We start from the raw sequence: 24102 nt of genomic DNA, 5'->3' as shown, positions 1-24102 counted from the left end.
CACGGGACTCGTACATTTGACAAGGAAAAGAAATTAAAGCTCTTAAGGTTAGGGTTGCCGAAAACTTTTACTCAAAACATTGAAAGATCAAAGAACACAAATTGTTGGGCTTTCGAATTTCGTAGGCAGTTTGGAAGAGTACAAATACAAATATGTATTATTTTATATGTATTTGTATTCCTTCCAAACTGAGCCTAAAGCACAAAACCTCGTCAAAGGTTTATGAGCAATTGTTCGTTCTAAATTGTAGACAAGACATGGTCAACGATGTCACAGAAAGATCCCAAAGTTAGCGGCTGTTCATGGAATCATGGTAGCGAAACCACTGTTTGTTACAAGGTATTCTGATACTGCTCGCTTGTGCAAACTAAACAATGCCAAATTTAACTTTTCCAGATACAGAATTACAGTGGACTTTCATGACATCCAAAAGCTAAATCCAACCACAAGTCACCCCCCCCCCCAAAAAACATGGATGAGAGGGTAATAGCTGTTCTATCTCGATTTCTTGCTCTTATAGCTCTCAACCTGTCATGGATAACCAGGGATTTCTCCAGGAATTGGAGCCAATTCGTTCCGACTAAACCTCTCTTCATCATAAAAGGATGCACGAACCACTCTCCCACCAAAGAAACGGCCATCAAGATCAACAAATGCTTTAGTCGTCGCCTCTGACCTATCAAACTGAACAAAGATTCTAACAGCCTCATCCGCCGGGAAATCTGGCTCTGTAATTTCAAAAATGAGAACCCTCGTTACTATCCCATACTTGGCACACTCTGACGCTACCTCGTCTTCAAGCTCATCATCAACTTCTCCTGGCCCCACCTGTGAACAGAAAGCACGACACGGTTACAACTGACAAGGCACTTCCGGTTCCAGCTCGATTCTAACAGTGCAGAAAGTTTCGTAGACCATTCACTAATACAACATAAAAAAGCACTGGAATACAGAAATCAAAACATTCAACAACATCAAATTTACGAATCCTTCATAAAATTATGAAATCAGTTTATTTATTTACAAGTCAAAAAGCCTGACCATCAATTGAACGAGACTGATGAATGACCAAATATTATAATATCTCGTGTCAAAAGCAAAAAATAATCTACACCTAAAATCATGTGTTGCTGACAAAAAAATTTAAAAAAAAAAAAAAAAAAAACAATCTATACCTTGTCAGCTCAGAAAGAAAAATGGCAGAGTATGCATAAGCCAAGATTCAGAAATCAACATGATGACAAGGGGGTTAATATTGTAATTGTATCTTTCTTACTATGCTACTTTCGTACACTGCTGTATGTTATTTATTCTTGTAGGGACAATTATCCATCCACTCAATAATATATAGGGATAAGTAGACTGCACTCCACCTCAGAATTCTGAATTAAACTGAATCAGCCCCCCACAACACATCTCCGCCGTGAATTGGGAACACTAATTAACAGCAATTGCTTTCAAGTGGCCCTGTATTCCTCCATTCAATAAGATATAGCATGCTGGCCCTTGCCCACACCAGAATGCATAATCATTGTTCTGAATTTTTTTTGATACAGAATAGAATGAAAAAAATATATCGTGTCAAAACAAAAAACGATAGACAATCTACACCTTGTCAAAATGTCAAGTCAAAAAGAAAAATGGCAGAGCATGCATAACACAAGATTCAGAAATCAACATGATGATAACAGTTCTAATTGCGAGTTGGTTTAGAACACTAATTAACAGCAGTTGGTTTCAGGTGGCCCCACAGAGTGCATAATCTTTCTTCTGGAAATTTGCTGACATAGAACAAAATGGCAAAACACAATTCATGTAGCCAACCCCATGTGGTTGGGATAAGGCTTATAGATGATGATGAGGTAAAATGCTTCATATGGCACATTAAATTTGTGAAAGTTGTCGTATAGAAGAAAAGGGCAATTGTATGCAAGTTCTACAGGTCAAAGAGAAAATGGAGCACATTGCTATTCTACCAAAAAAAAGTTAGCATGTGGCTAATAACCACTACATTTTTCGGTAATCAAATAAAACTTGTTAAAAGGAATAAAAGAAATTACAAAGGAGAAAAGAATAGAACAAAACTTTAAAATCCAACACAAGAATTCCAAGACATCCTATCCGCAATAAAACCAGCTGAAACCCACAAATCACCACAAAACAAAACCCCAGAACAGAAGACCCAAAAACAGCCCAAAGACAAACTCAAGACTCAAAGCCAAACAAAAAGAAGAACCACTTCAAACCCATGAGCACACATCCTTACTCGATAACAACCACAGCCAAAAACAACTCACAAGCTATGACATTTGATCCACTAAAAGGCTAACATCTTCTTTAGGTTTTCTTGACCTTCAACAAATTCTTGTTTGGTCCAATTCCAAAGAGACTTCCTTTTAGTCTCACAAACGCTTTTGGCACCAAGACATTACTATGTTTTCTTGGTTTTTCAAGTCTTCTATTGGTCACAACAATTTTCTTGGGTTCCAACAAACAAAAAGGGTTCTCATTAATCCTAAAACAAAATCTTGTTTGGTCCAATTCCAAAGAGACTTCCTTTTAGTCTCACAAACGCTTTTGACACCAAGACATTACTATGTTTTCTTGGTTTTTTAAGTCTTCTATTTGCTGCAACATTTTTTTTGGATTCCATCAAACAAAAAGGGTTCTCATTAATCCTTTCTAAATCTAGGACAGTGTTCTTCTAAAAAAAAAACCGAACATCCACCAACTCTCTAGTTCTTTCATTATCAGCTTCTTTTGGTCTAATTGTACTCAAGTCAATATAACTCTCATCAGTCAGTGCCGGATGCGCTTGAAGATCTCCACCATTGTCCCACACAGGCAACTCGTAACATTGCTCTAACATGAAAAATCTCCTCGTGAAGGATTCACCTCCCAACACAAACAAACCCAGGGTTTTACCCATCTCCATTGTCACATCAACCACTTCGTTCAAGTCAATGGCCTTGTCGATGCAGTGTCTTTCATCCATAAGACCTTCCTCTTCCATTGGTTCACTTAAACTCTCAGTTTTGTCAGCAGTCATCATCTTCTTTGGCTTTCATTTGCTAATATTTTATAACCTTCAATGATGATTTATTTGATGACTTTTGGGAACATGATAACCTCCCTCCCTAAGTTTATGTTTGTTCTGAAGGAAAAGGTAGGGAAAAGAAGGGAAAGGCAAGGAAACCTATACAAGGTTTGTAAAGGTTTCCTTAACTTTCCCTAGGTTTCCTTGCCTTTCCCTTCTTTTCCCTACTTTTTCCTTCAAAACAAACACAGCTTAAGGGTTTGTCTAGGAAGTGATTCCCATTCTTTTTAATTGAAGGAAATAGTCATCTATGCATAATGATTATTCATGTTTGCCTGCTTCTGTGTATGAATGAATGTGTGTGTGTGAGTGAGTGAGAGAGAGAGAGAGAAAGAGAACTAGTTGGGTCATTTAGTGATAATCTAGACAACCAATGAATCTTTCGATGGGCAAGATTCCCCCTCACAAGTTTTTATTCATGGGACAAAATACATCTTTTGTCACATTACCAAAATGAGTCCCTTCTGGGATGCCTTGAGTTAAATATTTACTTAAAATATCTCCTATTGTTAAGAGAGAACACCAATACATGGCGGGATATGGGGCTAACATGGACCGGGGAAGTGAGCATCTTTATTAAAGAGAAAGATGTACAAATAAGGTTAGTTTGAAAGAGTATCTTTATTAAAGAGAAAGTGCATGAGATGATGTACAAATAAGGCTAGCCTGACACAGGGTACAAAGGCACTATCACTATAAAGGTTTTCCCTGTGTGCACCAGGCTTGACTAAACTATCTGCTACAGAGATTAGAGCCCTGCGAATCCAGATTAAAGTTGCATTCAAGGAGAAGAAACATGAAGTCCCAAACAAATCATACACAGAAAGAACCTAAGCAAAGAGAAGAAATTTATTAGGATTAACCACAAAATAGATGGATATGGGATTCTTTTTCTCTGGGAACACATGCATAGGCTTCCTCTGGCAGGCAAGGCAGAAACATCCAACATTTAACTCAAACAAAAGAAATTAATAGTTGGAATCCACATTGGCTCCACACAGAGCGCACCCCACAGCACATCCCAACCGTGCATTAGGAACATCTTCCGTACTTGTCACGGGGAGATGTTCCCAATACACAGTTCGGATGTGCTGTTGGGCACACTGTGGGGAGCTGATCTGAACTCTAATAGTTGTAGGATAAAATATATGTTATAATTTATATAAATATAAAATTATTATGTGTCATTTTATAATATATTCTCAAGGAACCATTGAACCTAAAAGCTTAAGTTGTTAGGTGAGGTCCCTGAATAGGTTTTTATTCTCTCCTATCTATCTATATATATATATATATATATATATATATATATATATATATATATATATATATATATATATATATATATATATTGCGGGCTCAACCTAAAGTTCCAGGCCCAGGCACAGCCTAGAAATGATCATCCTATCCACCATTAGGTACTGTACATTTCTGGGAAGCAACCTAGCCACTTGGAAGACATGAAATAAAGTACAGAAGCAAGGTGCAGTGCAGGAACAGAATATTCATGACAAGGGGTGATCATCCAGGCTTAGCACCTATTATAAGAGGCCCAAAGCTTGATAAAGGAGGAGGGCTATGTCACTTTAGAAGCCAACACTGAAACTTCTGCCAAACCCTCATGATTTTTTTTATCAGCAACACAGAAGATTCATTAATTACCAAAATATTGTAAAACAAGAAGTTGTGCTAAACAAAAAGTCCACATAAACCCCACTAATTACAATACAAACCCAAGCTTAACCCAAGAAACAAATTAATTAGTTATAGACCAGCCCCAAAGGACCCAAAGGATATCCCACTAGCTATAATGTAGCCCAGAACATAGATTGCCTTTGGACTCCTTGCTTAGCTAGACCATGAGCTATGCTATTAGCTGACCTCCTAATCCATCTTATATGAATTTCCATATCTTTAGAAGCCCCAAGGACCCAAGAAACAAATTCATTAGTTATAGACCAGCCCCAAAAGATATCCCACTAGCTATAGTGTAGCCCAGAACATAGATTGCCTTTGGACTCCTTGCTTAGCTAGACCATGAGCTATGCTATTAGCTGACCTCCTAATCCATCTTATGTGAATTTCCATATCTTTAGAAGCCTGCTTAAAGTGCCTGAACTCATTTCTTAATCTCCAGATTGCTCCTTCCTCTTTTTTCAACCAGTTTACAACAACTTTTGAATCGCCTTCAATAATCAACCTGTTAATCCCCAACTCTTTAGCTTTCTCAACACCAAACACTGCTGCCTTCAATTCTGAACTTACCACATCACCATACTAGATAGGGCCTGAGAACATGGCAATGATATTTCCATTCTCCTCCCATATTACCCCACCAATACCCGATGGGCCAGGGTTTCCCAAACAGCTACAATCAAAGTTTAGCTTCTTCCACCCAACATCCGGAGGGGACCAAAATTCAGTTACAATAGGTCTTCTAGAAGCAATATTTGCAATTCTTCCCCATGACCTGAAGAAATCTTCCATCTTAAAATCTGCAAAGATTTTCCAAGTTTTCACCCAATGTGCCACCCTTATAGCTATCACCCAATGTGTCACCCTTATTGCTATCACTTCAATCACAGTATCTCTACGTCTTTCCTCATCATCAAATATCCTCAGATTTCTTTCCTACCAGATTATCCAAGCCACTGCTACTCTAGTGCATTTTCCCATCACTTTGCCTCTCCTTTTAGAGCACCTGAATATGTTGGAGCTAAAAATATCTTCTAGATTAGTAGGAGGGTTCCAGCTGCAACCAAACAGAGAGGAAAACCACTCCCAACTAGAGTTAGCAGCAAAGGGACAAGAGATAAAGAGGTGAAAAGCAGTCTCACCATTCAGCTTACATAAGGAGCACCAGTTTGGGGACAAGCACCACTTTGGTCTCTTCCTCTGAAGCAAGTCACAAGTGTTGATGCAACCACGGAAAACTTCCCAACAGAAAGCACTGATTTTAGGAGGAATGGGTCGAGGCTCCTTAATAGGGAAAGAAGGAGAGGAGGAGGTGGCAACAAGAGAGTTCAAGAAAGATTTGCAAGAAAAAGAACATGACTGATTGAGCAAACCTCCATGATCATTGATGGTGATATATAACATAATATAAACCAACATACTATGTTGTACAACATATATAAAATATAGAATAGATTTGGGGGAGGTCGCAACTCGCGCCTCTCAAAGGGACGCTTCTACTAATTTAAGCTTTCGATATTAATAGAGTATTAATCGTTTATCAAAAAACAGCAATATATAATATATAGAATATATGTTATAAGGGTGGGCCTTGGCGCAACATTGGATTGATCTATTGTGACCATGGTGACGAGGGATCAAATCTTGGAAACAGCATCTCTGTATGTGCAAGGGTAAGGTTCGTATCCCAGACCCCACATAGTGCGAGCCTCATGCACTGGGCTGCCCTCAGAATATATGTTATACTTAAAATAATATAAAATATTATATACAATCTGCATTTATGTATCATGTCATAATACTTATATAATGATAATCCATATCTAAACTACAATAAAAAATATGAATGAGGTGTTAGATTTCTGCTAGGGCTTCACAAAATTATATAAACCGACTAACCATCTGATGGTTGGTTTCTAAAAGAATTCGGTCAGTCTTGGTTAGAGAAGTGTCAAAACCTGACTATTTTTGGTTTGGTTGCGGGTAATGCATTTAAAACATAAATTGAAACTGATCCAACCAACATGCATATATATAATGGTATAAAACCTTTTCTTTTCTTATTTGACTTTTGTCAGCCGCTACACTCACTTCTATAAGACTCTCCTCAGTTATAATTATTTTCCTACAAAAAGACATGATACTTATAAAGTAAAAAAAGGCTGCAAAGTTTGAAATCCTAACCTATTAATAAAAAGGCTGTCAAAGTGTTGTGACTGGGAGGGTTCTCTTGAAATTACAGCCATCTACATGTATGCCTGTAAATGGAGGTTATTATAAAATAGGTTTATAGACAGCATAATTTGATTTTGGTTTAACAGATTAAGTCTATAGACAGTACAATTTGATTAGGGTTTAAGTCTAAAGACAGGTCTATAGATAGGCCTATAGAGAGCAGAATCCTAGACTGCAGCTGAGATTAGATTAAAGGTTGCAAATTTTGATTTTGGTTCGGTCCAAGTCAAAGCAATTAAACCGAAGTCAATCTAAATAACACATGTAGCTCTTGCATTTTATCAGTTGGTTTCGGTTGGCCTTAAGGTGAACCCAAAAGTGTCGGTTCCATTGGCAATATTAAATAAAACTGAACTGAACCGAACCCATGAACAGCCCTAATTCCCACACTTTTTCTTGACAAAATTACCCATATTTTAATTTGGTCACTCTATTACAAGGGCAAAAACATAATTTCAGTACTATTCCGTTGGCAATATTAAATAAAACTGAACCGAACCGAACCCATGAACAGCCCTAATTCCCACACTTTTTCTTGACTAAATTACCCATATTTTAATTTGGTCACTCTATTACAAGGGCAAAAACATAATTTCAGTACTATTCAGTTCATTCAATTCCCTCTCGTTTAAGTCCCATATTTAATGTATTGACTCTCATCCTCTCCAAGTGAATTCTATATTTAAGGTATTCTTGCTTCTCCTCATTAAATTCTACTAATTAAATCGATACAAAATAATTTTCATAGTATAAAAAACATATTTTATCTATATCTATACTACTATAAAATGTATGGATGTTCTAAAAAGATTTCTGGTTTTTTGTTTGGACAGAAATTATCCTTCCATCTTGACATTTTTTTAAGTGTAAATAAGGAAAGAAGAGGTATTCAAATACATGTTTGAAAAAAACCTGCTTAAAGGCCAAAATTAAATGACTGCAAGTACTGAACATGTATTGAATGGTAAATTAGTAACCAAAAGTGCTCAAAGTGTATTCGATACTTCACTCTTCTTCCTAATTAGTGGCTTTCTAGATTTATGGGTAAGAAGTCTTCTTTATCGTTGGCCATTAAACTGCCCTAGTTTTACCCATTAATTGAAGGATCAAATTTTAATTGATGTCCCTTATCAATTCAACATTTCTTCCTTTTTTAGTGCCTTGCCCATTAGATTTATCACTGAAAATATATTTTACTTTGATGTTCCTTTTGATGCACTATTTTAGTACTTCCCTACAAGTTATTTTTTATGCACTTAAGTTAGTATGCTACACAATTCCATTAACAGCAATTCAAATTTTCAAACTTAAGATGGAACATTGGACAAGATGACTTGCTTCAAATGTCACATTAAAACATAAGGTGGCATGGCATTTTCCACATGCAACATACATGCACACTTAGTATAATAAATATTACATGCATATAACTATATATAACATATATGCATATTTTCATCTGGCAGGGCCTAAAGTATTCGGCCCAGACCCAACCTGCAAATTTCTAGTCCTGATGCAAGCCTAAGCAAAGCTAGAATCATCCCAGCCCAGACGAGCCTGCATCTGGCTCACAAATTTCAGGGTCGAGCCTGGGCCCAAATACTTCAGGACCAGCCTGCATGTATTTATATACACATCATTTATATATAATTTATACAAATGCATATATAAATATATATATATATATATATATTATTTTATGTTATATTTTATATGTGATATGAATATTATAATATGACACCAATAATACATACTGTGTAATATTTTATGTTATATAATGTACAAAATATTTTTTTTCTGATCAGTAATGGCAGAATTTATTAAGAATAAGAAACTTCAATTACAAGAGAGGGGGAGGTAAACTTTCATAATTCCCCCATTTTAGCAAAACAAAAAATACAAGATTAGAAATGAGCCCAAAAGAAAGATCCCCTATTCACCCCTTGCTTGGCTAACCCATCAGCAAGTGAGTTAGCAGTTCTCTTTACCCAACCGTATTTCACTTCAATGTCCCTAGTCAGCCACTTAATTTTTTTCTTTTCATTCCTGTAGTTCTAGATACCGCATTTCAAGGTATGAGCCTCGCCTAGGTCCTAGGCACACCCTTTCAAAAGGCGCATGCCTGGTGCGCCTGATGCGCCTCAACCCAGGCATGCGCCTTTTGAAATGTCTTCTTAAAAAGCAATTTGGTAATGTTGTTCATTCATTCATCCTAATAAAATGTCTTCTTAAAACGCAATTAAAACAATAAAATCATTATTTTTTTGTGTGAAAACTAAGAATTTAAGACCTAATGTGAACTTGTTTGGGCTTGCCTCGAGGGTCATGGCACAAAGGCAGCTCGTAGAATCAGGAATGTAATATGTTTTACATCACATTAGCTAATTAAAGTAATGCAATTGAGTGAAAAAAGAGATTAGAGGTTTTACATGCTTGAAAATGGTTTATATGTTCGATTTTATTTTTAAATGGTTCATACGGTTTATATGTTCGATTTTATTTTTAAATTCTCATTTGAATATGCTTTACACCTTATGTTTATGTATTTTAATTTTAGATAATAGGTCTTTTAAAACATTATTTTAAAATTTAAGTTTATATTTTTATTAATATTATGTGTAATATTTTTTAAAAAATTTTTACATTTTTTTGAATTTTCTGACATTTTTTTAATTTTTAGCTTCTTTTTTGTATTTTTTGTGCCTTGCTTCAAAAAGGCAAGCATCTCGCCTTGCGCCTCGGGCATAAATTGACCCTTGTGCCTGCGCTTTTAAAACACTACATAGCACCCATGAATCCATGTTGTCACAATCAACTAATTGCTCAAATTGCACCTAACCCCGTGTTTCATGAGAGAACAAAGCATAAGTAGACTATAAGACTACCACTTTGCTAGGAAAAATATCATGAATGATATATTCACCACAACTTATGTGAACTCTAATATCCAATCGGTTGATTTTTTCCTAGAAATCGAACTTGGATGCAAATGGGCAACTTTTCAATCAAGTTTAAGCTGAAGGACATGAATGCTCAAGCTTGAGAGGGTGTATTAGAAATCTAAAATACTTTAAAAGTACAAATAGCCCCTAAAATTTTCTGGAATTTTAGTTGGACAAATTTTGCCCCTTTATGTTAATGCTTTCAGATTTGAATTTGAGGACAAATTTGATATTTTGTTGATTGTTTTAAATGAGTTACTTAAATGAATTGTAACTGAAATTTCATGGATTGTTTAGCTGGATGTATTTTTCTCTCTTTTAATTAATAAATAATGAATTATAACTGAAATTTCATGGAATTTTTAGCTCTCTCTCTCTCACACACACAATTAATTAATTAATATTGAACAAAATCATTGTTATTATCTTCAAAAGTTTAGTTGCCACTATTTAGTGATTTTAAAATGTGGGTTTCGAGTGTGATTCCACAATTTTGATTATGGTTTTTGGGTTAGCTTTTCCATGGGTTTATTAGTTTCTGCTCAATCTCAAGATGTTCGAGAGGGTCTCATCCGAAATATCCATTTCAAAGTCAAGTTTTTTCTAAAAAAATTGCCAGGTTCAAAAACTTTCTAAGATTATGAGCATCTCAATATAAACAAACAAAGAAAACTAGTTGAGTGCCCCAATTATTCAAGGCATAAATGATAAGAAGGCTTTGAATAACATCACAATTAAAATTAAAAAGAAAATATAGTGTTAGAAATTGAATATTGTTTTTGAAGATGAAAGATTTGATCCCTTATCAAATAAGTTTTGAATGTGGTTCTTCCATTTACAAGGCGTTATCTAGCCAATTGGTAAGGTCTCTTGGATCAAATCCCACCTACACCTAGGTTGGGGGTTATGGGTGTAGGGAATAGGCCACCCCCAGTGTGTAACCCCATGGAGCAAAAAAAAGAAAAAATAATTGAATGTAATTCCTCTATTTCAAATGATGTTCAAATGAACATACCCCCAAAAAGATTGATAAAATTCAAAGTCAATTCTTTTAAAGCCCAAGAGAAGGCAAGGGAGCAATTGTAGGATAAGTTAGATTACAAATTAATGACTTTTATTTTTGGGAAAATCACTAAAAATCCCTAGAGTTTCTGGACAATCTATAAGAAGTTTCCCCTTTGTGTTAATGCTTTCATATTTGAATTTGAGGGCAAAACAAGAATTTTGTTGATTATTTAAAATGATATCAAAATAGAACAAATTGAGCCCTCCATTGTTAATCTCTTGCTAAATTATATAAGAGGATAAAAATGGAATTCTTTTATGCTTCTTAAATAACTACACAAATTGTCTGATTTTTTTTAATATCACAATGTGTCTAAATAGACATCTATAAATTACAAAGCTTAATGAGTTTTAATTGAAATTGCATGGAGTATTTAGCTGAACAAATTTAATTAGACACTTGGAGCTACATGTTGATTTGTGGATGAATTACATTACTTGGAATCTATAAGAAATGGTGATAAATCTTTTAAGGCTTTTGGACGCTTTCTTGACTTGTAAATTGTAAATTGAATACTATTTTTCATTTCTTTCCATTCTCTCATAGAATCATATGTTTAATATATTTTTGTTTCTTGTCATAAAATTTCACTAATTAAATTTGCAAATAACAATTTTAATAGTATAAAAACTTATGTATTCAAAATCAACTTGGAAACAAAATTGGCTTTTAGGTACGTTAAATAAGAAGAATTTTTATGAATAATAGAAATGGAATACAAAATTTAAAACTTCCTTAGCAATGAAACCACTATCATGTTTGTTAAATGATGGAAATAGAATACAATTTTTTTATCAATAAAAATGGAATACAAAAATTATGAAAAAAGAAAATTAATGTCTATTACATCACCCTACTAAACAAATCGAATGATTTAATGGTTTGAGTAGCTAAGTCACCATGTTGTTGGTCAAGTCAATGCTCTTTTACAAATAAGCAATTTGGTGGAAAATGAACCTAAAATCCTGGTCAAGTAACTATTCAATTAGTTTGATCAATCTCTAGGCAAGTAATGGTTCAATTAGTACTATAAATTGAAATATAGATATAAGCTATAGAATTGGAAGATTTGATACAAGTCTTTAAGTTGAAAGGCAATAAATCACCAATATACATATACCATTATTATTGTTGTTGTTATCATTTGAAATTGCCACGTGTTTTTGCACGTACAGATTTTCTAGTATCTTTTTTTTTTTTGAGAAAATTTTTATTGAGAATAAAGCAAGAGGAGATATACAAAACGGGGGGGGGGGGGGGGGGGGGGGGGGCTGCAAGTTACAAAGGAGGAAGCTTGTCGCTATACAGATGCTTCAAATACACACCAAATTTAGCTAGGCCATCTGCAGTATGATTGTATTCCCTAGGAATCCAAACTAGGTTAACATTCAATCCATCGAAAGAATCCCAAGCTTTAGTCAAATAGTGATAAAGTCTCCAAGGGCCCCCTTTTTTGTCTCTTAACCATTTTATTGTATTTGCTTAATCACCTACAATGATTAAATTCTGAATTCCCAAATTCTTAATTATCTTGATTCCAATGAGAGCAGCCATCACTTCAACCTTTGTGGAGTCGGCCCAACCGATTGGGCCACTAAAAGTCCAGCAGATATTGCCCCTTTCGTTCCTTACTGTACCACCAATACCTGCAAAGCCCGGATTGCCTAAGGCACAACCATCAAAATTAAGGGTTATCACAACTTCACAGATGGAAACGGGATGCCTCAAGGGAGTTTACTGAGGATGAGGCAGAAACAGAAAGGGGTGAATATTTCTGATAATATCATTGACTGAAAGTCCTTTAAATAGATCTGAATTCACCAACCAAAGGATGCAAAGATAGGTAATATCTGAGATTAACTCCTCCAAGGTTCTGCTTTTATTGTCAAAGATACGGGTGTTTCTTTCATCCCAAACGCCCCACATTACTGCATGAGGCACTGATTGCCAAAAGACTTTACCCCTTTTGCTAAGCCCTATTCCTTGCCATTGATTCAAGTTGTCCATAATGTGTTTAGGAAAAGCCCAGCTGTACCCCGCCATATTCAAGAAATGGGACCATATCCTTTGAGTGAAGCTGCAATGAAGAAGGATGTGATCTGCAGATTCACTCGTTGAGACATAAAATACAAACATGAGGAGAAATGCTTCCCAAAAGTTTTTTCTGAAGGAGATCACAAGTAATAATTTTCTGGAGACAGGCTTCCCATACAAAGAAGCAAATTCTTGAGGGGATGTGGCTGCACCAAATTTTCTTGTAAGGAAAAGAGGGATGCTGACAGTCAAAGCCCTAAACATAGACTTAGAAGAGAATTCGCCATTTGGGTGAAGGGTCCATATTCGGGTGTCAGAATGAGGGGGATATATAGGCATCTTTGAGAGTTTGGATTAAAGCTATTAAATCAGAAATCTCCGAGTCCCTTAGGGGTCTTCTGAGGTGGAGCTTTAAAGAATTCTCGGCGGACTGGTTTGGGAGGCAATCAAAGATAGAGGCTTCTTGGACAAGGGTGAGGTTAAACAGCCTAGGGAAATAGGCATCCAGGGTAGATTCCCCCCACCAAAGATCTTTCCAGAATTTAATTTTAGAACCATTTCCCACTTTATACCTTATAAAAGGAAAGAAAGAAGTATGAACGGAGCATATACCTTTCCAAGGATTGATGGCCTTTATCCTGTTCAAATGGAGATTGCAATCTCACCTGTTTGTATTTCATCCATATTTACTAGAGATGACAGCAGTCCAAAGAGCATTAGGTTCTTTCGGAAATCTCCAAAGCCATTTTCCTCGAAGAGAGGAATTTTTCTCTTTAAGCTGTCCAATACCAGATTTTCTAGTATCTTAAGTGTCTGTTTGGAAGGGTTTTCATGCCATGGCTTCTAACTTTATAAGGTGAGCCCAACTAGGGGTGGCAATTTTCCCCGTCCCCAACGGGTACCCAGGCTCCCCAACCCGATGGGGTCGGGACTTCTAACTTTATAAGGTGAGCCCAACCAACTAGGGGTGGCAATTTTCCCCGTCCCCAATGGGTACCCGGGCTCCCCAACCCGATGGGGTCGGATATGGGGGGTACTTTGGCAGGGTTGAGGTCAGGGATGGGGGGATCCCCGAATCCCTGATCAGGTTCGGGGACGGGGATGGGGAATGCAATCCCCGCCCCGCCCCGCCCCGGCCTCGAATAATATTATAATTATAAATTATATATATTATATATTATATATTATATAATTATTAATTTATTATTCGCTTTTTTAAAAGATTAAAACTTAAAAAAAAGTAAAACACTAAAACACTCGAATAGTAATTAGTAAAACCCTTCAACTAAAAATCAACTTCGAGTCTTCAACAGATAGAAGAGAGACGACTGAATCCTAGCTTCATCTTCGTCGCCGATTTGCCGACCGCCACCGCTGACTGTCACCACTCGCCCCGTCGCTCGTCAAACATCAGACAAAGGAGAGGACAGAGATACCCGAGTCTCGACAAAGGACAGAGAAGAGATACTCAAAGATCTTCCTTCAACCTTCGTCATCGTCGCCCTTGCCGACCTCAACTCTCGCAATGGTCTCTCTCTCTCTCTCTCTCTCTCTCTCTCTCTCTCTCTCTCTCTCTCTCTCTCTCTCAATTCAAGTCTCTCATACTCTCAGTCTTTCTCTCAACTCTCGCAACGGTCCTTGGCACCATCGCCGTCGCCCTTGTTCAACATTGACACCATGTAAGTTTCGATTCAATTTTTTTTCCCAAACATGTTTTATCTTCAATCATTTTGTTTTGAAGTGATTACAGCTTATTAAATCTCATGGTTGTCAATTTTATCAAACTTTTTCAACATATTCAGTTACAGAGATTTAAAGCCTCGAAGGAACTGTCCCCCATTTCACCAACTTAGTGTTCAGTCAACCTTTAAGCTGCTTGTATATCTTCTCTATATCCTATTGGATACAAGAGAGTTCCTAATTTTTTAGTAGTACATTAAAATTTTAATTAAAATAAAAAGAGAGAAGATGGGGAATTTGGGGATTCGGGTCTCCGACGGGGATGGGGTCGGGGATGGAGGAAGGATTCCTTTCCCCGTCGGGGATCAGGGCGGGGATGGGGGTAATTTTGGGGGTCGGAGTCGGGGATGGGGAATGTAATCCCCACCTGAACCTGTGCCCCGTTGCATCCTAGACCCAACACAAAAAGCTTGAAGCTATGTTTGGTGAAAAAATCCAAGAAGCCATGATACACTTTAATTGAGCTAATAAATCAACTTCTTGGTGAAGCTAGTTTCAGTAGCTTCTTCAACACAACTCAATCAAAGTTGAAGCCCTCCCAAACAGGCTTAATGGGTAAAATGCATTGGTGTAGACAGCACAAAGGTAAGAGACTGGTTTTTTCTCTCTATCATTTCCTCTTGATACCTAGGACCCATTTTAGCCACCTAATTAACTACTTTTGGGGTGGGTCTTGCATCAAATAATCAGATTTGTTTTAGGCAAGAAAATTTTGAATGTTATTTATGCACATGCACCTTAAGTGAGTCCAGATGAAAAATAATTAAAAGATGATTTTAGGAAATCTTCAATGGACCAATTCAAGAAATCAAATAAGGAGAGATTTTTATAGGACACCTAAATAGTTTCTCAAATAGAAGACTACACATCTAAGATGGTAACGGAGTCCTCCAAGTGTATTAGAGGGAGAGGAAGAGGAGAAAGGAATAAAAGGCAGATTGCATAGTTGCTTCTTTTGCTTGGGTGTGGTTGTTGAGGGGGATGATATGGATGTTGGCACATGCATGTTTGAAAAATGGTGTTTCCTTGTGATGAGTTTGTCTTGATTGTACTTGGACAACTAGGTTAAAGATAAAGTGCTGATTTGAGTATAGTTGGCACGATTCCAAAAGAAAATTGGAGAAGAAAGGTGGACAGGTATTGAGAAAATTGCTGAGCAAAATGTTAAAATTGGAGAAAAAACTTGGCCCTTTCTTTTTGGGAGGAGAGGCGCTTGCTAGAAGAGCCATTGAAGAGTTCGAGAGAAAGAGGGAGCAGAGTCTAAAGAAAGTTATTGCGGGAGAAGGAGGAGAGGCTTGGAATGAAGCAAAAGTTGGGAGTGGTGATGGGCATGCAGAGAAGTAATGGAGGCTGGCACATGTCTCACATTTTTTGTGTTTGTTGTTGTGGGGTCTGGGTGGAAGGGGGTGCTGGGTGTTCTTTGTGGGTGACTGCTTGTCACCTCTCTTGTAGGCTTTTTTCATTAATTTTCTTTTATTATAAAAAGAAAAAATTATACCATAGTTAGACAGCAATAGAGATGCAAAAGAGGCAGTTAATTAAGAGAAGCGTGTGAAATGCAAGTATTAGCAGTGGTGAGCAGCTGAACATGTCCAAGAGATGTGTGTGAGATTGGGAAAGGTGTGCTACTGTGTACCAACCTGCACAAGACGGTCTTTGATAACAAGCCAAGTTGAGGTGGCATAACAGATCAGTATGCATTGTCAAACAAACATTCTAACAACACTTTTGATGTGACTTTTTAAGACAAAGCAATAAAGTCCAAGAACTGGCAAGAATAACTATAAATACAGACTCAGATCCCAAAGACAAACAACCAGAATCAGACATACATCAAAAAAGGGAGTATCAACTTAGGAACCATAACCTAGGATATTCCTATACAGACCCCAGTCTAGTGCTTGGTCTTCTTCACTGACTCACCGTGATTACCACAGGAGCTTCAGCATTACTCCAACTTTCAAAGTACAAACCACCGGAGTCATCACCATCGCCTTACACATACTTTATTAACATTTAAATCATAATTCAATAGCCAACAACCAACTACAATCTTATTCTTGAAGCATGCTTTAAAACCTAAACAGCAAAGCTTACACAAAAGCCAAACCAATCAACCTGTAAACCTTTTTCTGCATATCTCAAAGGACTTTGGCTGGTAGATAAAGTTCGCCATGGATTGAATAACGAAGACAGCCAAAAGTAGAAAAATACAGAGTGAAAAATGTATGAAAGTGATCTACCATCTTCTTATTTTCTAAAACATGGAGCATAAATGACAAGGAATATCCCAAATGTTTTTTTTTTTTTGATGATTAAGGAATATCCCAAATCTTACAAATATACATCCATTCACTTCTACAACACCTCAGAGAGAAGGAACTAATCAGCCCAACATCAGCTCCAGTCACTAAGGAGCTTGCAACCTCCTGAATAACTTATTCACTAAAATCCTAAGCAATAAGTGCCTCCTTTGAGGAGGGCTAAAGCACAATGGCTTCTAGGGATGGCAATTTTCCCCATCCCCGGCGAGAACCCAATTTCCCCAACCCCATTGGGTCGGGAATGGGAATTGAGGTCCCCGCCCAAGCCCAATATATATATATATATATATAAAATTGGTGAACATATGTATGTATGTATGTATCTCTCTCTCTATCGTGAACATATGTATGTATGTATGTATGTATGTATGTATGTATGTATGTATGTATGTATGTATCTATCTATCTATCTATCTCTCTCTCTATCTATATCTATATAGAGAGAGAGAGATACATACATACATATGATCACCAATTATATATATATATATATATGGATAGATAGATAGATATGTGTGTGTGTGTTTGTGTGTGTGTCTGTGTGTGTATACATACCCCGCCCCATTGCCATTCCTAATGGCTTCTGGCTTTCCAAGGTGGACGATACAGTGACAGCCTTTAAGCTATGTTTGGTGAAAATTTTGGAGAACCCAAACCAGCTGTCAATCAGTCACTTTTTGGGCTGTTTGCAACTTTGCATCAGCCTCTTTAGATGGTTTAACCCCAAGCGCCTAAAAAGCAGCTGAACCAGCTTAATTGAATGTTCAGCTCAGCCCTCCCAAACGGAGCCTAAGTCATTCAGTGCATCCACTTAGCAGTTACCAAATAGCCTCTTAGCCTGAACACTTGGACCACCACTTCCACCATCTTATCTTTGGAATTTGCCACTTTTAAGTCCAAGAAACAAGCTTAAGGAGACAAGTTATGAGCAGTAAGCTGACTAAAATGCATGTCCGAAAAACCAATACATACAAAAGTGAAGAGAAGTATTTGTTTCTAATATGCATTTTATGGCCCATCATTCATTCTTCACATATCTATCTCCCATTACATCTACCACCAACTCCAACTGGACAAATCTCCCAACAAGACACCCATGCAAAAGAGAGAAATTTATCCAGACCAAAAGACAATCACCTCCAAAAACCAAGCAGATGTCTTTCCTTCTTCCTCCATCCCCAGGAATGTCTTCTCAAAGCTAGTGAACAATCAATTTAAATGAATGCTCCAGTGAACATCCAAACATTTTTTAACAGTGACAAAGTCTTTATTTCCATTTTCACGTTTGAATTTATTAAGATTTATTTGTTTTAAACATTTCTTTTCATTTTAGATTTCCTTTTTCCCACCCATAATAAGTTTAACGAACAGAATCAGAGCATATTTTTTTGTGGCAAACAAACCAGTGAACCACGAGAAGGAATTTACTTGACTACTTTCAACTCTAAAAAAACAAACCTAGAAGATTGATTTTGATGCAGATTATTTAGTAAAGACACTGATTGCAAAATTCCCAAAGCAACCACATCTCATTGAAGAGCTGCAACAGGTAAGAAAAAGAAAAAGGAAAAAAAAGAGGGAATTTTGTATTTTTCAATCTTCAGTCGGTTGCCTAACAAGGATTCATCCAACCAAAGCAGTAAAGAATATAGTGAAAAAGGCGTGTCAGATATGTATATTATTCTTAAGGCATCATATTAATCATGCTTTCCAGGATCACCATCCCCTTGTAACTTCTCATTTATGCCACTAGCACAAGGTCCATAGCTAAGTTAGAGGTTTCAGACTCAGTACATATTATATCTTGTTACATAAAATTAAACACAGTACAACAAAAGTACATCAGGATAAGTTGCAGGCTCTTGAAAAGAAACAAATGGATATTATGTTGAAAATTTTGAAAATTAAACTGGAGGGTCATTATGCCTTTCCTGGTGAATGTCTTTTTATATTGACCAATAACACATACTTTTTATTGAGCTTAGTTGGTACATCTTTCAATTGATGAATTTTCTATTTTATTTTATTATTATAATCACAAAAAATAAAGAATACAAAAGTGTTGCATAGTAGTATGTATAAAATAGGTAGGCAATTAAGCAAGACCAGCCCTCCATGGGTGATCTATCCATAAGAGCATTACAAGAAATCTTTTTTTTTTCGTTCATTTCAAAAACCAATGAATTAAATAAGATACAATGATAACAACCAATAACAACCACATGCTGTTATCTGGTAAACAAACAATAAGCTAACCACCTAGGTGACATCTTGACAACAATGTAATGAACCCATAGTACAACAAAGTGATCCTATCGCAAGGGCATGACAGAAAATATATTTCCATTCATTTCATGAATCAACAAATTAAAGAAGAGACTATGATAAGCAACCAATGACTACCAAATGCTGTTAGCTCACAAACAAACAATCAGCTAAAACTAAGCATATGTAAACCAGTGGAATTGATCAAAAAAATATACAAAACTAGTGGAGCAAAATGTATTTAAAAAGCTTCAGACATAAAACTCTTCCCTTCTGAGGAAGGGCTTCAGACGGCATAACCCCAGTTCTTTGGAACAGAGAAGCCCAGAACCCACCATCCCACCCTCACCCTAATCACGAATATTTTTCTTTATGAAACCCCAAAAAATGTCTAAATGCTATGTAAAAAGCTTCTATTTCACAAGAAAATTTTAAAATTATGCATACCATGTTCCGGAGCAGAAGAACACGAGTGGGTGGGCCATTGAACTTCACGCTCTTCATCTTCTTCTCCGGTCTAGATTCACTAGCATTTACAATTACTCCAGCTCGTCGATCTGTCTTCTTGGCCATCAAAGGAGTTGTAATCCCCTGCTCCTGCTTTCCAAGCCCCTGCCCTTCCTTCCAACCCATCTTTGCCATCATTCTTTGCGCTGCAGTCATCTGCCCACCTGCACCAACACCTAGTCCACCAGATCCTGATTTCCCAATAGTAAACCCATCGCCATTGGATGGAGGAGAAGGTGACCTTGGCGGTGGTCCTCCCAAGGTCCCACTCATTACTGCCCGCCGCTTCCATGCTTCCTCCCCAGAAATATTCAACAATGATGATCTTGACTCACTGTAATCCCTCTCCCTTTCTCTTTCAGCTGCTTCTCGCTCTCTTTGTTCCCGCTCTCGCTCTCTCTCCTCCTCTTCCTGTCGCCTTCTTTCTAGCTCCCTCTTCATCTCAGCCTCTAAAGCTCGCCTCTTCCTCTCCCTCCTATACTCCTCGTAATCGTTAGGCCTTGCAGGGTCATACTCCTCGATGACTGTCGAAGTTACCCCAACAAGAGCAGGTTGAAACGATGGGCTTTTCACTCCATCATCAGGTAATGCCGATGAAGTTGCAACTGCAGTTACGGTCTTCGCTTGGGACGAAGTAGCGACTTTCGCTTTGTTCTGTGACTGTTGGGCTTTCAGAACCGAAGCGGGTGGTGTGTAGAAAGAGCTGGGCTTCCGCAATGTAGCCGGTGCCATCTTGGCACTGCTTGACCACACAGCAGAGTTGCTGCTTCTCTCTTCATCCGCGGAAGGTGCCGAAGAAGGAGGAGGGAGATCCCCATACAAGCCACCAAGCATTCTCTTTTCTACTCTTTATTCACCCCTATGTTGAACAACTACTACGTACAGAATGTCAAGCAATGCAAGCTTCTAGACTTCAAGCCTCTTCTTTCTGGATTCACTCATATGGATGAAACCGAGTACGGAATATCACCACAGAACCGATTAGGGAAAAAAAATCAAGCAAACAAGAGATTCTCCAATAAAACAAACAAAAATGTGGAGGGACTCCTCTCGGGTCGAGTAATCGAATCAAATAAGAAATTTTAACATTTCTAGGGTTAGGGTTTGGACCCAAAGAGAGTGAAAGATGGGGAAACATAAAGTTGATCCAAAAAACAGCATATCGGGATCAATCATATGAAGCGAAGAGGACATTTTCGGTGAAAATAATGAAAATTGTCGTCGTTTTTATGATATAACCTTTTATAAATAAGGGAAAAAGTAGAACAGATAAAATATTAACGTACCGATCTTCTGCAACTACGGAAAAAAGAAAAGCCACAGTCGCCACTCGCAACTCTTCCCTCAAAGCCTGGGCGCGCACAGATATATAAATAACCAAGTTAACTCCTCAGTGAGCATTGAGCAAGGGTGCGTGGCCTCGGCTAAATGTCATTAGACTCATTACCGCGAAGGATCAAAGCATCCGGGTGGTAAGGTCTAGCGGAGAGACGAGACTTGGGATCGACTACCGCCTAGGGGTGAGAAAAATAAAACGGAAAAACCGAACCGACCGAAATCGAATCGAAAATTCGATTAACCGATTTGGTTTCGGTTCGATATTTTTAAAAACCGACGGTTTCGATTCGGTTTCGATTAACCATTTAAAAAACCGGAGGTTAACCGAATCGATCGATACATATACGGTAACATATATTTATAAGATATATTCTTTTTTTTTTTTTTGAAAATCAAACCGAAAATTTTCAAGAAACAGGTTGAAACTCTGCTGACTGCTGACTACCGGTTTGTCTTTTCAAAATTCGAAACTTTCAATTTCTCTTTTTCTCTCGGTCCCTTTGATTAATCGTTGATTTGACTCGAAAAAGAAGATTAAACTAGTTTACACTATCAAAACACGGAAATAGGTAAAAAACACGGAAATAGGTAAGAAAAATAAGGCATTACTTCTATCCATTTGTATATCCTCGATCTTCAAAACCCACCACCCACCTCCATCTTCACTAATTTAATCTCCACTCTTCCGCGTGTGATGGGATAATTAACTTTCGTCTCTCTTCTCGGCTTATCGTTTGTTATCTCCGCCATGCAACCCGCGCCAATCACCAACACCAAGCGGCAATGCTGGTCGCCGCCTTACCGATAGTTTTTAATTTTCTTCTCGGCTTCTCGCCTGTCATCTCTGCCGCGTGGCTCGCACTAACTGCCTGCACTAAATGGCAACGCCAGTCGCAGCACTGCCACCATCTCTGTAATCTGTATATCTCTTCTCTCTCTCACCTCTCCTCTCTGCAGCTCCGCCAAACACCACCTCAAGCTTTCACCGCGATAACCTACAGGAACCCCTGAAAATAACTTTGTTACAAGCGTCATGATTCGATGTAGTATCTGAACTGATGGTCGGCAACGATAGGAGAATAACAGATGGCCGGCACCAACAGCAATCATGGGTCCACCGACATTTTTAGATTTTTTTATTTTAAGTGCATAAAAAATCGAAAAATCGAACCACAGTTAACCGGTCCATCGGTCGGTTTGGGTATTTAAAAAATTGATCAAATCGGTTCGGTTAAGTACCGCCTGGGTTTGGGCTGATAGGGGATTGTAAAATAAAATTAAATTAAATTAACAAATAAGTATATTTTTTTGTGAGGTGGGATAAATCATAATTTACAATATATATATATATATATATATATATATATATATATATATATATAATTTATCTATGGATATGAATATGAATAATTTGAATGTGCAAATCATCAAAACCAATTTAAGATATAGATTAATATTTTATTAAATTTAATCTTTTTAATATGAGAAAATGGGAAAATTCTTATATTTCTCAGTCTAAAATAACCAAAATTGTAAATTTAAATCTTTTAAAATTTTATTTTCGAATAACACCATTGCAATTTTTAAATTTAAACCTTTTGAACCAATCTATCAAATCGATAAATTAATCCATGCTAATATAACCCGAATTAGGTGGTTTTCACTAATGATAGATTAGTTTTTATGATCAATTTCCTAATCCGATTATGTCAATTCGGTTGGCCAAACAACATACAACCAAACCAAACCAGCCCATGAACACCATCTCTCAAATTGCCACCTTAGCAAGGTCCCCTCTCCTTCACTATTTCTTATCACACATTTATTAGGAAAGTTAATATCAAATTATGAATAGTCCATAGCATTTCTATTATTTTTTTAATACATGTGATTCATACGTGTTCAACCACTAATCGTGTAACCATTTAGCTCGCACAATCTATTATATATCTATCTTGCACTTATCATCGTCCAAAAGCAACTCCAATTCCATAAATGGCAATATTTGTGTTAAGGAATTGAGATGTTGGAGATAGGCACTACTTGCGGTGGTAAGTTAGTCAAAACTATAAAGTGGAAACTAAAAATTACAAGATGTTTCCCATTCTTTTTAGCAAATTTTTTTTTATTGGGGGGTTTTTTTTGGCAAAGTTAGATTACCATGGCTACAGTACAAGGAGTACACCAAAAAAATTAGAGAAAAAAAAAAGACCAAGAGGAAAAAATGTAAAAAAAAAAAAAAAAATTGTTCAAAACTTTAGAGGCATTTGACAAGTCTTTTTAGGAAAATATTCAAAAAACTCAAGACCTCAAAAAACATATGAGCTTTTATAGGTAGAGTACACGAAAATAAATAAATGAATAAATAAGACCAAGAGGAATAAATGTAAAAAAAAATGTTCAAAACTTTGAACATATTCAAAAAACTAAAGACCTCAAAAAACGGATGAGATTTTGTAGGTAGATTTTCAAATAACAAAGACCATTTGGTTGCAATTTTTTAAAGGTCTTTTCAAAAGTTGGAAAACTCTTTAACAACCATTCTTGTTGATCTCTCTTATATACGTGTAAAACGTTACTTGTGGTTCCCACTTATACATTTGCATACACAAAGTAATAAAATGGGGCTCATTCATGCATTTTCTTATCGTAGTCCCTATTTACACATTGACATATGCTATTATTACTTACAAGTTCCACTTGCGCATTCACCTATTAAAAAAAATCACTATAGGCCCATTTAGCTCACCACATTACAAACAATACTTCACTACATGCATGAACATTTTCTTTCTAATATTGTCCATCTTCTCCTAATATTCATTGGCCAAGGGCAAATAATTTTAAAGTTGTAATGAT

The 24102-nt window shown here is 36.9% G+C and overlaps 1 protein-coding gene across 2 annotated transcripts; it reads right to left on the bottom strand.

Moving 5' to 3' along the window:
- Positions 1 to 270: 270 nt before the first annotated feature.
- Positions 271 to 22225, bottom strand: DRT111 (D111/G-patch domain-containing protein). 2 transcript variants are annotated; one of them, XM_088979192.1, is made up of 3 exons: positions 21192 to 21516; positions 19846 to 20833; positions 271 to 828 (listed from the first exon to the last, which is right to left on the bottom strand). In XM_088979192.1, exons 2-3 carry the CDS (start codon positions 20737 to 20739, stop codon positions 532 to 534), a joined length of 1191 nt encoding a protein of 396 aa, XP_088835318.1. In that variant the 5' UTR covers positions 20740 to 20833; positions 21192 to 21516; the 3' UTR covers positions 271 to 531. The 2 variants fall into 2 exon arrangements, with proteins under 2 accessions (XP_088835318.1, XP_088835317.1); XM_088979191.1 differs by having other exon boundaries at positions 19846 to 22225.
- Between the last annotated feature and the right edge of the window lie 1877 nt (positions 22226 to 24102).

Source organism: Nelumbo lutea, chromosome 3 (genome assembly GCF_056320005.1).
Source record: "Nelumbo lutea isolate HS-2025 chromosome 3, American lotus-T2T, whole genome shotgun sequence".
NCBI classification, from domain to species: Eukaryota; Viridiplantae; Streptophyta; class Magnoliopsida; order Proteales; family Nelumbonaceae; genus Nelumbo; species Nelumbo lutea.
The sequence above is the reverse complement of the archived record's forward strand: the minus strand, read 5'-3'. Positions and strand labels throughout refer to the sequence as shown.

What these genes read in the sequence shown, in the direction of transcription:
- DRT111 (XM_088979191.1), bottom strand. Translation starts at nt 20,739, where the DNA reads ATGCTTGGTGGCTTGTATGGGGATCTCCCTCCTCCTTCTTCGGCACCT. An exon ending in TTCTTCTGCTCCGGAACATG is followed by an intron (nt 829 to 19,845) that starts GTATGCATAATT and finishes TTCTGTTCACAG; the next exon opens with GTGGGGCCAGGAGAAGTTGA.